The sequence below is a fragment of the Protopterus annectens genome, chromosome 2.part1 (assembly GCF_019279795.1).
Source record: "Protopterus annectens isolate FY-2018-M chromosome 2.part1, PAN1.0, whole genome shotgun sequence".
In the NCBI taxonomy this organism is placed as follows: domain Eukaryota; kingdom Metazoa; phylum Chordata; order Ceratodontiformes; family Protopteridae; genus Protopterus; species Protopterus annectens.
In genome coordinates this window covers 423,864,964-423,881,759 of record NC_056729.1, presented here as the reverse complement: position 1 = coordinate 423,881,759, position 16,796 = coordinate 423,864,964, and the positions used below count along the sequence as shown (strand labels likewise).

The 16,796-nt window shown below is 36.6% G+C and overlaps 1 protein-coding gene across 1 annotated transcript in view; it reads left to right on the top strand.

Annotated features, from left to right (window-relative positions):
• SLC10A7 (solute carrier family 10 member 7) overlaps positions 1–15,991 on the top strand; it is a gene marked incomplete in the record, with an annotated part of 2,703,821 nt that extends 2,687,830 nt beyond the window's left edge. The window contains 2 exon segments of the mRNA XM_044062239.1: positions 3,092–3,237; positions 10,523–15,991. Coding sequence (XP_043918174.1) covers positions 3,092–3,237; positions 10,523–10,561 — 185 coding nt within the window.
• Positions 15,992–16,796: the final 805 nt, after the last annotated feature.

Sequence of the window (16,796 nt, the reverse complement as noted above, 5' to 3'; positions counted from 1 at the left end):
CATCATTTATTTCTGTCATTACACTACCATCTTCCTTTACTAATCTGCTCTTTTTCCTTGTAAATATATCTTTGCTTATATAACTGTTCTTGTATTTTTCTTGATTTCTTTCATATCATTCCTTTTCTTTGTCAAACTATTTTCTATCATTATGTTCTAAGTCTTCCAATGCATCGCTTTATTCTCTTATTTTTCTTTTTCTGCTTTTCTGACATCATACTGTCACTGTAAAAAAAACAGTTTGTATATTTCCTTAAATATCATCCACCATTCAGACCAGTTTTTATAAAATGTTCTCGTAGTAGTGTGATCTTTCCATAACTGCATTACTAATCTATTTTCTTCTTCATTCCCATTTATCCTTTTTATTAATTTGCCTGTTTTTATATATTCCTTGTTTTTCTTTCTATCAAGCCATAGTGCAGGACGATAAGAAAATCATATTTCAACTACGTCCCCTCCTGTAAATAAACCTGATACTATAAAATGATCTATTTCAGTTCTATAGATACCCATTTTGTAAGGCCATTAATTTTTATCCCAAAGTTTTTTGTTTTTTTTTATTATATCATTTCCTTTCTTATTACACTTGCCTCTTAAACCACAGCTAGTCTCCTGTTATTATAATATTCATATATATCACTACATAGCCTAAAATCTGATAAAATAAGCTTTCCCTATATTTACAGTTAGTATAACCATATAATGTTATACTTCTGTATACTTGTTCTTTCCATTTTAAATCTACAGTGGCTAATTTCCCTATTTGTGCTAAATTTACATCTGATATCTTTACTGTATTCTACAGAATGCAACTATTCCAGAACATCTCTCCTTCCCAAATTCTAGATTATCTTTCCTCCCCATAATTTCTCTGCTTGTAATCTTTCTTCATTTGTTCATAATCTTGTGTCTTCTAATATAATTGCTTTACATCACATGTATTACAGCACTCCAGAATCACTAGTCTTCTTAGTATATTCTTAATACTATTCAAATTTAGAGAAAGCACTCTAAAATTTGTATTCTCTCTTTTCCTTAGAATCTTGGTTTCATAAATTCATAGCTAATTATTGAACTAGTTTTCTTAATAGGCTATTCTAAGCCTAGCCACTTTCCCCCCAATGGTGAGAATCAAACAATGTACCTTCTGTCTGTGAGTCAAGCACCTTAGCCATTATACCAACCCCAGTCATTAGCTGTATATATTCTTTTTCACCCATTTCCTTTCTTTTTTCCTTTGTATTTATCCTTTTTAAAATGTATCTGTTTTTTTTATCCTTTTAGCAATTGAAGTATTGTTGATTCTTTTACTATCTCCCATTGTATGTCTTCATCAGTTATTCAGAACCTTCTGTGTTTTCTTTATTATTTTTGTTCTCATCTAATTTTTCTTCTATTTTTATTACTTCTAAAATTTCTTTTTGTTCATTTTCTTCTCCTCCTTTTTATTTATTTTTTTACTTTTAACTTTTGCAATCCATGCATAAATGCCCAATTTTGTTACATTTATAACATTTAATTTCACATTTTTTGGATCATGTCCCATTTCTCCACAAGTTTAACAATTTTTTTTAATCACAGTTTCTTATCAAATGTCCTTCTTTTCTGTAAAAAAATGTTTGGGATGTCCTGAGTATTTTACAACATCCCTATTCCCCTCCACATTTGTCATGCTTTGGTATATGTTTAATTTTTTAACACAGTATTATAAACCCATCCACCAGTCCAATAACCCCTTTTATCATAAACTTTTTCAGTGTCCAGTACTTCTCTACATAAAGCTTTCAAATGCCCTTTTAAAGTCTGTCTTTTCACGTCTGTTTGAAATTGCACATTAATTTTCTTTTTTGTTTTCCTTGTTAAATGCTTTTATCTTATAAAGATTCCTTGGGCAAAAGTCTTTCTTTTTTCATATTCTCCTTCTTTTACTTTATTTGTGTATGTTTTATTTTCCATCTCACTACTATTCTTCAGGATTGTCTCTGCATCTTCCTTTTGTATTTTCTTCATAACCCCCCCCCCCCAGTAAATGACTCCTTCATTTTCTAGCTCACTCTGCATCACCATTTCTTTAAGTAAATCATCCTGCAACCCTTGTGACTGGAGCGTTGTAATTATGCATCCATTATTTGCTGACTCATCTCCATCAAACAGCTCTATTTTAAACATCTCTTCAGAATCCTGCACACATTCTCTGGTCTCGATATTTACATTCGTATCCATTTCTCTCACCTCTCCATTATCTCCTTCGCGCTCCAGCTGCCTCCCTGTTTCTCCAGGCCACCTCTGCAGCTGGAATGGAAACAGGAAATGCTCCTGTAAAATTGGCCCCACTTGCAGCAAAGACAAGTAGGAGAAATTCCCCAGTGCCTTGGCCAAAATGCCCCAGTAGTAAAAATACCGCTTTGGGTCTCCCATAAAAAGGGGCTACTAGCGTAGTTGGACTAACCCGGTCAACAAAAGAAAGAAAGAAAGAAAAAAAAAATCTATGGATAGTGTTTGTATTTCTTCAGCAAACTTGCAACTTAATTGCATCACGTCTGGCTTATGCAAGTTGTACTGGATGTCAGAAAAACAGAGAATCCCTTCTTAGAGGGGGTTTATTGATTTTAAGACCTGTGCTTTCCAGACCTGTAATAGCTTGTAGATTACCCTACTCAGCCAGCAGCACAACCTTCACAATTAGTAATCCCCAAAGGATGTATGCACTGAGGCATCAGCTTTATTACAGAGCCTTTAACCAAGCAATGTGCAAAATACTTGACTAAGGACAGTGAGTGATGGAACACAATGTGCAAATCTATTGCAAATAATTTGCTTTAGCTGATGCCTTTAAATTCTTAAAAGTGACTCATTTAAGCAACTTTTTTGAGTCCATCTATATATCATAGTACTGTATATATTGCTGCAGCTTTGGCATGTTAGCTGTGTGCTGGACCCATAACCTTGCATTACAGATGCATTATAAATAAAGATGATTTTACTTACCTAGAACTTTACAGGTATTTTTTTTTTCTTTTTTACTTGTTCTTGATTGTATTAAGTCAGGTATGATGTCTCTAATGCTTGGTTGTGTTTCTTACTACAGGAATCCCAATGTTGAAGATAGTATTTGCAGGCTATGAACATCTGTCCTTGATCTCTGTTCCTTTGCTGATTTATCATCCTGCTCAGATTCTCCTGGGCAGTTTATTAGTACCTACTATGAAATCATGGATGGTTTCTAGACAAAAGGTAAGTTCTTCTTTCAACATTACAAGATATTACTAGATCATTCAGACACTTGAACCAATATTGAATGCTTTATTATGCAATTCTCTTTTGAGTTAGCCTCAACATTTTTAACGAAGATGCTTAGCTGTATGGCCATTATTCTGTTTGAAATATTTGTATATCTGTGGCAGAAGCTTTTTTTTTAGGTTGTTAAAAGTACAGCATTTTTATTGTCAGTTTGTAAACCTTTATGTTTGCAGCAGCTTTTTTATATAGAAAACTGCCTTTGCTTTTTATCTTTACTTATGCCATGAAAGGAGCTGTAACAGAATGGAAGTTAAAGCAGTTTAAAGTGCATTTAAACTAACTAGATGGTGCGAGATCAAAGATCCATAGCAAAGGTATAAAGTAAAATTTGCAGTGATTGGTTACCTTACCAGGGAACAGCTTAAAAAGTGTTCTGTCTTCTAAAGACCTAATTGTTTTTTGTGTGTGATAGATTAGGAAAGAAAAAAATATTGCCATTGCAGTAGCATTACGAAGACACAAGCTTGTATATTGTACTGGAAAGTTGACAATCACATTAAGGCTCAGTAGCCTAGAAATCATTTCTGGGTGCCATTTGAAGGAAAGGGAAGTGCAGTATTATGACATATATATTATCAAAATACTGGTAAAAACAAAATGGATGAAGGCATACAAGTAACACAAGGCAAGAGCTTAATGGAGGATGTGATTTTGCTGATGTACAAATAAACTGATTATACAGTCAAAAGAAATTTTGAAGCTGACGATATGTAAAACAATTAAGTTTCTTTAGTTTGCCTGTTCCTTGCTATTATAGTACAAAATAATCAGACCCTGTATCATCTCTGGATTAAGTTAAATATAATTGTGTTAAGGTACCCATGTGCATATACATTGTTTCGTTCTTCCACTCCTTCCGACTCCATTTGCAGATTGTTCTGTTTGAATCATCTTAATCAAGAAGTATTTTTTTTTGTAATACAAATAAGGCAAGCAAGCTCAATGTCAGTAACCATGGATCATTTCATAAAACTCATTGAGATTTTGTCACACTGATTTAACAGATGTACATATATTAAATATTTAAATAAAAGTGATCAAAACAATGTGATTATAGGTCATAGCATGCAAATGATGTGACTGAAAATGCAAACATTAAAAATATAATTACTGCAAAACATGTACCTGTACATAACATAGCTCATTAAACTTGTTCTTCTTTCAGCTTTTCCCAGTTAGGGGTCGCCACAGCGGAACTCCGGTCCGCTAATGATTGGCAGTAGATTTTTACAGTGCCGAGGTGCCAGCCCGACGCCCAACCTTCAATGAAGGCATGCCCATTCACGTATGTCTTTCGAACGCCACTTGACCACGTGGAGGATATGCAGACTCCACACAGAAGGCGCTCCAGCCGAGAATCGAACGGGAGAAACTCTTCCTGTGAGGCGGCAATGCTACCGCTGCACCACCGCGGCTTCATACACTACTTACACTAAAATGTCATCCATTATGATTAATGTGTTACTGTTTAATAACAGCATGGAAATTAACTGTAAACACTGTAAATTTCTTTATCATTAAATAAAAAGTATTAGTTCTATGAATGTTATTACTATGTTACTGTGTTCTGTTGTAATGTGGAACTTTTCTCCCCAGGCCTCTGCTGAAATTGGGTTCTCCCAGTCAGACTCTCCCGGTAAACAAATGTAAAATAAAAAAAAAAAATAAAATTAACATAGTCATTTACACCTGGAAAATAGATTCATTCCAGTCTACCAGTCATATTCCTTGTATTGCAATTAATTAATGAGGTCTTCCTCTCTTTTATACATTCTCATACTGTCCATGTTATAAAACAGAAATCTTTTAAAATTAGCACATACTAAAGAATGCCTGTAAAGTGCAGTTTTGTCATATTTGACTGAAATTGCATAGTTGTGTTCCTGTACTATTTTCTTTAAACTACACTTGGCCCTTTCATTGCAAAATGTTTTGCTTCTGAGGCAATTCAGTACATAATACCAGAAGAGCTGCATTTAAATAATATGGAGTTTGATGCTCCCTGAATGTTTATACAAAACTGAAGGAGCATTAGCTACAAATATACACTGCTTACAAGTATTACAAGGAAAAAGTACCTTTAACTATCAAAATTCTAGATTCCAGTCTTGGCCCTTCATCAAAACTCTCGGTAAGTCTTTAATATTAAACTTTTCTTATTTATAAAAAGTAGGGTTTTACTCACTTTCCTTTTGATATTTGCAGAAGCTATAAGAATTCTCCGGTTAAGTGTATTTGCATCTCTGAGAGCTGATGTACTCAAACTAGAGGTCAACACAAAGTTCTTACTTCTGTCAACACTGTCATTAGGTGATTGTTCAGTTTCCTTCACTAATCTGGTAGTGGTTATTTTAAAGAATCCCTACCATCAATTGCGACTTTCTAACAATTGTCAGTTGATTCTTAGGGTTTTCAGGAAGCAAATGATTATCTGCAGTGAGATTATAAGTGCTGACCATCTGTCCTTTCACCATGTTTTAACATAAGAAAGGTGTATGCTGTTGAACTCCATGTATTAATGGCTACTTTTCCTGTGTAAATTCTTGTAAAAAAGATTAATTTAATGTGGTGTATTTTAGATGGGACTAGTTACATTGCCAAAGGAATGATAATGTATTTGGGGAGACTTCTATGGTATACTGTGCTTTCTATGTTTAAGTTACCCCATGTTTTGAATGTGAGTGGTAATCATTAAAGGAATCAAGTAGTGTGTCATAGCATAGATCTTTGTTGGGGTTAGATGTTAATATCCATTCTAAGATGCTTTCTTTGTTATTGGGTTTTTTAATTCTTGTAGGAATAATATGGTCCTTGAAGAACCGTGGTTCAGTTTCTGTCTGGAGCATAAAAATAACTGAGCTGGTACTTTCATTCAAAATATCCCATAGTGTCTCATATTAGTTGCATATTGTGGTAGAAGATTAAGTTTACACCAATATTTTCATCAGTTAGGAGATTCTGTCCAGACCTCAGCACTTTTCTCACTTACCTGTTCACTCTGCAGTACTCCTTTATGAAGTTTAATTACCAGGTGATACACAACCACATTTGTATTCCTTTACTTCATTGAAAACACATATATCAGTGTCTCTGATTTTCTGGTGTAGCTAGCCATTTTAATTTTCTCAACCCAGTGTCCTGCTGATAGTAGTGAAGATAATTCTCTCTACTCATATTAAAAGAATGTTTAAATTCCTTCCGGGGAACATGTGCGTTACCTTCAGTTCTTTGGCCCCAGTATTTAAGAGAAAACCGCTCCATGAAGTAGTGGGATAAAGCCCTGGCTGTCCCATCCTGAGTTTGAATAGTGCTATAGATGCTAGATGAGCTGCCATGGCGAAAGGCGTGAAAAGGCAACATCTACTTGCCTCTGTCTCTCTGAGGATGGATCTCCAGGGTACAAATTCCAGTCCTGGCCCTGCTAGAAACCAGAGGCATTTGCTTATAGGGTTGCTGCTGCCTTATGAAGAGTTCCATCACTTGTGAAAGTGAGTGAATGTGTTACAGAGGTTCACTGTTTGATCACCCCTTGAGCAATTATGGGAATATACAGCAAAAATGGAGTCAAGACAAAAAAACTTTCCACTGCCTGGACAACAGCTTCTCTTTGACTTATACCCAAACCCAGTCATGGAGAATAAATGTGTGGTAGCAGAAGGGAATTGCTGGGATGTCCTGTAGGTTTTGGAGGATAAAAAAAGAGAAGAGGAGTCCATTTCAATCAAACTCTGCTCTCAGTTACAATTCTAGGTACCCTTTCTACTTTTAACGAGAGAGAGGTAGTCTGATAAACCACTTTCTACATGTTATTTGCCCTTATAGCATCCAGGATAGGAGCCAGTTTGGTATAGTAATCCATTCCAGTCCAGAAAAGACCCAAATAATTTCTTGACCATAACCAACCCCTTGACATCTGACAGTGATATAGGAATCTTATTTGGGTATACCTAAAATAGAGGTAGTCAGGGCTGGGTAACACCCAGCCTTCTCTTTTTTCTGCAGGTAGTGCCATTTTGTCCCATTCATCATGTGGCTTTTGCTTCTCAGAGAAAATACAATAATGGAGCTCTTTACTGTCTTAAAAAACTCATTTATGTGGTTTATTTCGTTATCCTGAAAACTCTATAAACCCAGTGATATTATAAAATGTCTGAATACCCAGAACTTTCATGGGTAAATCCTGGAAGAGAGCTTTCCATGTAACTAGGAGCACCTTACATTTCTTTTTAGCTCATCTTGTATAACTAATAGTTCTGCAACAGATGAAGCCAACGTATTCCAAGATAGGTAACTGTGTCATTCCCCAAAATATAGAAATATGTGTGTCAGATTGACTATAAGGGCACAGCTGAGACTTGGGCTTAGGCTCTGGAGAAACAGGGAATGGAAGCGAGGGTGGAGAGCAGCCAAAGCCATCCCACCCATCCTGGGGGGAGGTAGGTGGTCCATTCCACTGCAATGCTAGCACCTACTGGCCAGGGAAGTATACAACATGCTGCACATGGGTTGGAGCATGCAGATCACTCTGCCAAGCCTTGTTCATGAGGTCGCATATGTTGTTTTGTTACTTGTGTGTAGGAACTCACATTTACACACACAAAAAGAGAGATGATGGGACCATTGTGCCCAAAAGTGCTCACATCGGGTATCTGGAAAGATGTTAGGGCCATAAAAAATACCTGATGGCTGCCTGAGTGATACTTTCCACACTGTGCCATCAACTTTCACTCCCCAAAGGGAAACAAATGGGAATGGTTGTTGATGGAAGGGTAGGCTTGATGATCTGCAAGCACAGCACAGAGCAAGCAAAAAAATGGACTTAGTAACTTAGTTCTGAGTTGGATAATCAGATATCTTACCATAGTAATTTAACATCAATAATAGTTTTACTATGTAGTAAAATAAAAAAAAGAGAATTCTATTGGTAAAGGGGTAAAACACAGAAAAATAAATTTTAAAGGGATAAGTAAAAGGGTCTGATAAATGACATAACAAATTGTCTGCAGAAATGTCCTTTTTCAGTGAAGTGATAGTAGTTTGAAAAAAGAACACAAGTCTGTGTCTGCCACCTAACGTTCATCCAGCACTTACCAGGCAGAGCATAAGGCAGCAAGTTGCAAAGAACTAAAGACAACCTTCAAAAAATTAGTTATTTTCATGCAGTTTTTCAGACCTGCTTTGTATTGGGAAACTCCAGCTGTCATCTTTGCTGTCTATCAAATAAATGTTTTCATTCTGATCATTTACAGATTTTTTTAATGTATATTTCCTGTGACCCTGTATATGGGTCACATTTATTTCTTTAACTGAATTTTTATAATTAAAAAAATATTTATATGCCTTAGCTTAGACAAGTCATATGAGGACTGGAGTAATTCACTAGTATTCTTCATTTGACACAGCCAGAAATATTTAAGACCATTAGTTTGAACTTTCAATTAAAGCTTAAAATTCTTAAAGTTGAAGAGTTGTCTCTTCCATGGCAGCGGCAGGCCATTCTGAATTGATGTTGACACAGGGACCACCAAAAGGAGGGCTCTGACTTGCATATATGCGTACCTGAGTCAGGGGAGGTAGTGGAGTCCAAGGGACCAAAGCAAGGTTGTTAAAGGAAACCCTACCAGATGTGTCGAGTTAAGGCCTTGGAACAAGTGGAAGCCCCTCACCTGATGACACAGCAACTCTTTCAAATAAATAGGCCCGAAGATATGTAGCGAATGGAACGTAAGTGCAAGAATTTGGCAGCCAGCAGAGATCTAAGAGACCTTAGAGGTGCCATTTAACTTTGTCAACTTTCCAACGAATGGAAGATTTTGAAACAGGACAATAACTGTAAAAGGGTAGAACCCAATGATGGATTTTTGAGGGTGATATAATCAAGTTTTATTTTAATATAAATGAAATATTCCAGACCTTGGTTAGGTGCAAATGAGCTGAAAGTCCTAGCAAGTGATGGCATGATCTTAGCAGCCTTCTAAGTCTGGGGCATAAAGTGTCAGAAGCATAGCTGAAACCCCATCATAAGCTGCTTATAATTTACTTAATCAGACTTAGCCCATCTAGAACAGCCAGTGGTTGAGTCCTGAGAAGAAAACTGCTTGTAAGAGAGAGTGCAGCTGTCTCATTCTGTTCCAAGGAAAACTCTGTGAGTAGTCAAATAGTCTGGGCTGCACAACCCTTCAGCCAACTGAAACAGTACCGCCAGATAGTTTGTTGCAGCAGAACTGTCATTAGATACACGTGCAGCCTTCTTCCAAGATATTTCCCTTGGGTATCATGCAAAAGGCTTGTGCAGAATAAGTTTGTCCTCAAGAAGACATGACTTGTGCCATGACTGGTCCAGTCTTGTCACATGATTCACCTACAATCCCTGAGTGCTGTTCTACATTTCCTAACATTATTTGTTAATGATAGTGTAATAATTTGCATTGGATTCACGATAATGCTTCATTTAGTATAGTATTAGTCTGTTAATCTGAATTTCTATGTTTTTGTCAAGTAACACACCTGATTTCACTTATGAAAATAATTGTCTTCCAGGTTCACTGGATATTTTATTTCATTTCAGAAACTATTGTGAACTTTGCTTTAGAAGAACCCCCCAATTTTCCAAAAAATATATATTTTTAGATGTCACTGGGAATGTGTATTGCATTAAAATGAAAAATGTTAATATATTTTGTCTTCTATTAATGTACACCATGTTTTAAGTGATAATTTAGTAAAGGTATTTAAAAAGTGAATATATAAACCCATTATTTTTACGCTGAATTTATAAAATGTATGTAGTAAATTTCTATGAGTTTTTTCAGCAGTTATTTCATGAAGACTGTGTCACATCTCCTATAGTAAGCAGTAAAGAAAAGGTCGTTTGGTAGTAGTTAAGAATATAAGACTGGAAGAAGGGCAGTAGGTTAACAAAGTTAAAAGTAAGCTGAAGTACATATAGTACACTTTTAACTCCTATACCTTTGCACAAGACTGCATTCAGGGCAGAATTCATTGCAGAGAGGCGAGTTTGCTTTTTTGGTAGTTTCCATTGGTGAAACACTGGAGGAGAGGGAGGGGTTTCATAATAAGCTTCTTGCTTCCATGGTTGGTGGAGTTGGCATAGAATGATTTTAATGTGACATACTGTCTCTGCTTACCTTAAATGCTATACAATTTTATAATTTACATTAAACAGTTAATCTTTAAGTTTTTTGTTTTTTTATTGCAGGCACTTAAACTTACAAGGCAACCCAAAGCACCTGTATAACACCGGAAGCTGACAATTTTCTTCTAGATGTAAATATGCTGTAACATAAAAAGAAACAACGTAATACAGATGAAGAGTATTTATGGGTATATAACAGTTATTCATTTGAGAAGAAAGTTGACATCAAGTGCCTTAAGACATACCTGGTACAATTAATGCCAAACTACATATTGACACTGAAGAGAAAGCCTTTGACAAACTTGTGTTCTTCTCCAGTTACATCACTATATTTCAGTTTCACCTTCATTGAAGAAAGGTTTCTGAGAAATGTGATTGCACTTCACGCTGTAAATAATGTTGGACCCTTGGGCAAAGCGTGCCCCAGCCTTCCAGGGCATAAAGATGCTAAGCCAGAAAAATCATTGACACATATTATACACAGTCTGAAATGAAGTGCTTTCTGAATTATTAAGCCCCAGGGTTATCCCTTGGACTTCTAATTTTAGTATTTTATTCCATTAAGTTGATGACAGACAATTCATGGTATATGATTGTAAAAACTTGTTCAGAAAGATTGCATCTGTTTTTAGTGTGTTACCGTTAAATGTTTTGTTGTTTGATTACAGGGACACTGATTTATGGTTTAAAAAATGACATTCTCTCTTCATGAGAAGAAATTTTGGGAATTATAACCTTGATTTTTTAAGTATAATTTTGGTCATTATCACAATTTTTCTTATATATACACACACACACACACACACACACACACACACACACACACACACACACACACACGTTTAGCAAGTTGATATTTAAGTAGTAAATATTGAGGCTGTGGTAAATTACTGCACTGGCCTAAAATGCCAAACTCCATGTTTATTTCCAATACTCAGTTAAAAATTCTGGATTTACTGATATTTTTTTTACAAAAAAAGATGGAAAATTAGTGTCCCTGATCATTTGTTTTGATATTGTACTACATGCTTAAGACTGGAAGCAAGATAGATTCATTTGGCAACAATGCTATATATACACCAAGCAGGTTTCTACTACATTCCTAGGAATCAAAATGCTATCTAAAGCTTTTGTTCCTTGCGAGATTTTCTTACGTATTTTATTGTTAATATAGTCCACTAAGTGTGACACAGCAGTGCAGCACTTATCATTGCTGCCTCAGAGTAAATGGCTGCCCAGTTTGGTTACCTGCTGGGCTACTGTTTGTGCAGAATCTGCACATCTTTCTTATGTCCATGTGGGTTTTTGCTTGGTGCTTTGTGTTTTTTCCTCCACATCCCAAAAATATATTGTAATCTAATTGTCTCCTCCAGATTGCTAAGAGGTGAGCATGCCATAACTTGTGTCTGTGTGTGAGCACACTCATTAGTGTCCTGTGATGGGCTGGCACCATTTGGGATTAGTTACACTGCCTGCCTTCCACTGAGTACTGGGATATGTGTTGCCTTTCCTGTAGCCCTGAATTCTGTTAAGTGGGTTATAAGAGAATGAATGAATGTGCCCCATTACAGAATGAATTTCTAGATCCCTGCCTCAGATCTTCACCATGTCAACCCATTATAACAGTGGTATTTATACAATCCATTGGCTGAAATTGATAAGAGCCCTTCCATGTTATATGGGCCATTCATCTGACACTCTGACAGTGTACATCAATACCCATGTAAGAAATGAAAAAGTGGTAACCGTTCAGTTGCTGAAAATTCTGAGTATTACACCATGGGCATTTCCAAAATGAATTCAGCATGGGCCTATTCTGTGAATAGCAAAGCTGAGTATGTTTCTTCCCCTCATTACTGTCACACAGAGTTTGGTTATATATTACAAACAATTGTTGCTTTAAGATGAAAATCTTGTAAGGCATTTAAGATTTTTAAACATAATTTAATAAAACGAGAGACATAATATTGAGTGTTAAGTCTGAAGGAGCAAACAGACATGCCAGTGCTTGCACCAAATGTGGATGAGAAATAATTATAGTTCTATATATTTTTTTTTTTTTACATTTTTAGCACATTGTTTTTATCTTAAAAGTCAGAATTTCATTATGGAAAATAAGTTTTTATGTGCTATTTTTTTACTAGTGTGCCAAATTTTTATGCAGAATTAATTTTCTGGATTGCGTCAGAACTCTAGACCACTTCTACAATTTTGTCTGTTAATCGTATTTTATGAAATTTATATCAGATAATTGTTTTATGTATGACCAATATCGTTCCTTTAGATAGACACATGTATATGTAACAGTTAGTATACAGAGTGTGTGATGATATTTTAATAGAGGTACACCTATGGAATGTTTTACAGGATAACGTAGCAGATTCCCTCCAGTCTTTCATGGATTTGTTATAGCAGAACAGGAGTATTTCTAATGTTATATGAAATAATGTCTGGGCATTGTACATTGGTGCAGTTTAGAGAAGTAATCACCTCTAGAAAGGAGTTCTAACATGAATTTCCCATTTTACATAGTCACTGATATTCAGGTGTTTTTCACATGGAGAGTAGTTTTATGACTTGAACTAAACTAGGGCAGCTAAATTGATATCCTTGTGCAGTATTCATTGTTTCATGCACTGCCATGAAATGATGCCCTTTGTTTTATATAAACATTATCTGTTTATCGGGAAGTTCTTGCGCTAAGACTGTATTTGTGTTATGGAGTATACCGAATCAGCATATATTTCATTTATGGGTTCAGATGGTGTTGTCATAATAACTATATGGTATGGGTTGTTAGGTTAAGGTAGTTGTAAAGCTGGTTTGTGTTTATGGGTGTATCAGCTTCCACCTGGATGTATCCAGCTTTAATTGGGAAGTCCAACATTTTAGCTACAAATAATATTGATTTAATTCAGACTGTATATGTAAGGATATGCAGAGCATTTACCTTTTAAAGAAAGATTACATGTATATGCTTATACATAAAGATTACATATATGTGTTTATGCATTTATTTACATTTATCCATGTGTGCATACACACATGTACCAAGATGCATACATATATACATATTTATGTGTGTGTGAACGTGCACGCAGTACATCCCATTTGCACAGAAAACACCTGCCCTTTCAAGCACACCTGTATATAAACATAATATGTTGCCTTCTTTCAGACAGTCTCTGTTGCATGTTTAGTAAAATATCCCTCAAAGAAGTACAGCATGTTTATTATACCCTTACCTGGCACAGTCACTGAAGAAGATACCAAGTAGAGTGTTATTTCCGAAAATAAGAAATGTTTGTATTATGGATATGTTGCATTTTAATTATAACATGTCGTACTGAGGATGAGTTAACTTTGAAGACTGTTGCAGAAAAGCTGCGTGGTAATGACAAGCATCTTGGAGCGTACCTTTGAGTCACAGCTAAATATTTCATCTGGTGCTTGCCACCATTTGATAACATCCTTCACATCCGGCTCCATTTGATAACATCCTTCACATCCGTAATTATAAGAAAAGTGGTCTTTTGTATTCTGTTTACTGCATCCCGCCATTTCATTATGTTGGGATGAGACAACCTTCTGTAGTTCCTTCTTCAAGTCTCTCCGTAGGTCATTTTGTCAGAATATTTTCTTCTGTAAGTAAGCGGAATAAAGCAAGTGCTTTGGTGGGAAACATTCTATTGGATAACCGCCACAGCGTGTGCCTGATCTGTTTGAATATTTCCTGTGATTTATTTTGCCACAAGGCCTTTACATCCTTCATTAGAGGTATACATTCACTGTCCCTATTTACCTCTTCCTTTAAACTCCTCACCAAGAAGAAAAAAGGAAAAAGCTGAAAGGGACCATAGTCCTTGCCACTAGAAAAGCAGGAAGTAATGAGAAACAATGTCAGGGAATAAGAAAAGGTAAAGAAACAAGAATCCCAAGGACATCTCCAGGGCTTCATAATACAGCCAGAAAAATCACTGTCTAGAATTGTTAGATGGATGAACCTCAGGAAGTTGACTTTATAAGCTTTCAGACTTTACTTCTTGGGCATTTAACACAGCCGTACCAGGGGTGCACACGTATGTGAAACCTTCTGTTTTTTTTAAGTTGGTTTTGAGCCACAATTGACTTTAGCATCATCTGTGCATTCAGTTTCTAGTTTGATATCATTCTCTGTGACTGCCCTAACATCTGAGATGCATTCCTTTGCAGTGCCTACAGGCTATCTCTGTCACTCACTTTGGAAGTGTTTCAGTTGCCACTACTCTTTCTGTAATTCACTTGGAACAAGTGGGATGATCGACTTGGTCACCGTATATTTTTTGTTTGGAATGGTCTGACGAAGCGGCAACCCTGCAAAAGTACTAACCACTGGTTTAAATAAAAGGCTTTTTTACTATCCTTTTGTTTTTTGCTGAATACCGTGTTGGTTGACTCGCATTTTTGTCATCATGCCTTGTGTCACAGAGACCAAAGTCATATTCTGTGGTTGTTTCAGCCGAAATGGTAAGATATCTTTTTCTACAAGGGATTGTAGTATATACTGGACTACAAACTGTGAACACATCTACATTTTAGCATCATTGCTCATGTGTTTTATAAATTATGAACTTACTTCACTGAATACCAGCCTTCTGTGCTTGGCAAGATGCCAGCAAGCTTATTAAGACTGAGGAGTTTCAGGAGTGGAAATAGTGTATTCTGCTGATAGGTTCTCAATTTGGAAAATCATCTGCCTTTTTGACACAGTGGATGTAATGTGTAGGGCAGCTCACAGTGACATTGCACTCTTTCTGCATGTATTGAGTCTCTAAACCACTGCAGAGGACTTAAGTTTGAATGTTGTAGATAAACTGAAACATTTAAGATGGGCAAGGCTTATCTACAGCAGAGAATATGCACGTTTGCCTTTGTGTGACTGTCAATGAAATGAGCAGGCTTACTGCCGCAGTTTCTATCAGCACTCTCTACAGCCTTTTTAGTAACAACAGCAAAAAAGCAATTGTGCATAAGATAAACATTTCGTATGTCAGAGGGAAATCAAATCCTCTTCCATTTCCTGGAGTGCTTCTGACATGTTTGCTGCTATCAGTCCCACTCACAGTAAAACTTGAATGGAAAGGCAAGGGGATATCACTGCAGTTCAAAAAATGGACTGAACCTCATAGTGGGCCAGAGAGGCTTGAGCAGTGCCTGCATCATCAAGTCTTTTGAGTTCATTCAGAGACTATTTATTACCAGTAGTTTTCAGCTGGACTCTTCACTGGCCATATCAGGCAGTTATTGATCATATCTTTCAAGTGTTACAGAGACAGTTGTCCTCTTATTTCTCTAAGAATTTCAGCAGATTGACTACATACATCACCTGGTTCTGTGCATGGTCTGAAAACTGTTCTAATTTATCTTAAAGGGAGACTTGATGTGTTCTGTGTACCTGTAACATGAGCATACCTCTCAACCTCATACTGCAAGAAATCTGGACAAAGCCTGACAAAATGGGGGGGGAAATGCCTAAAAATAGGGACACATTTTAAATATTGCTTACTGACAGAACCCAGACAGTAAAAGTAGCCGACTCCAAATCCAGCTCCAGACAAGTGACAAGTGGAGTACCTCCGGGTTCAGTCCTGTGACCACTCTTGTTTAGCATCTACTTCTCTGAAGTACAGGCCAACACTAAGGGACTCTGGCTAACAAAGTTTGCAGATGACTGCAAACTGGGAGCCATTATTGATTCCCCAAATTATGTGGATATTCTACAAAAGGGCCTTACAGAAACAGATGCTTGGTGCCAGAGCCATGGGCTCAAGCTTAATGCCAAGAAATGTATAGTTATCCCTTTTGGGAAAAAAACATGTACCCATGAATTACCACATAGATGGCAGTACACTAAACACTGAAAGTGTGATGGGAGACTTAGGGACACAGGTGGACAGTGGTCTCACCTTCGATAACCACATTGCCACAACTGTCAGGAAATCCTTCTATGTGGCACACCTCATCACTAAGGGCTTTTCATCCAGAAAAAAGGAGGTCGTTGTCCCACTGTACTCATCCCTCATTAGACCCATTATAGAGTACAATGCCCCATTTGGTATGTACCTCACAAGACATCTGCAACAGCTGGAAAGGCCGCAGAAATACCTCACTAAAAGAATCACAGGCCTAAAGCAGATGCCCTATGCTGACCATCTAAAAAAACTCTAGCTATACTTTATAGCATATCATCTACTCAGAGACGATCTGTGCTTAACATACAAGGCCATGTCAAACCCTGAGCTGTTGGACATGCTCCACTTAAAGAAATCCCAATCCCTCAGAGCCACACGCTCCAGGG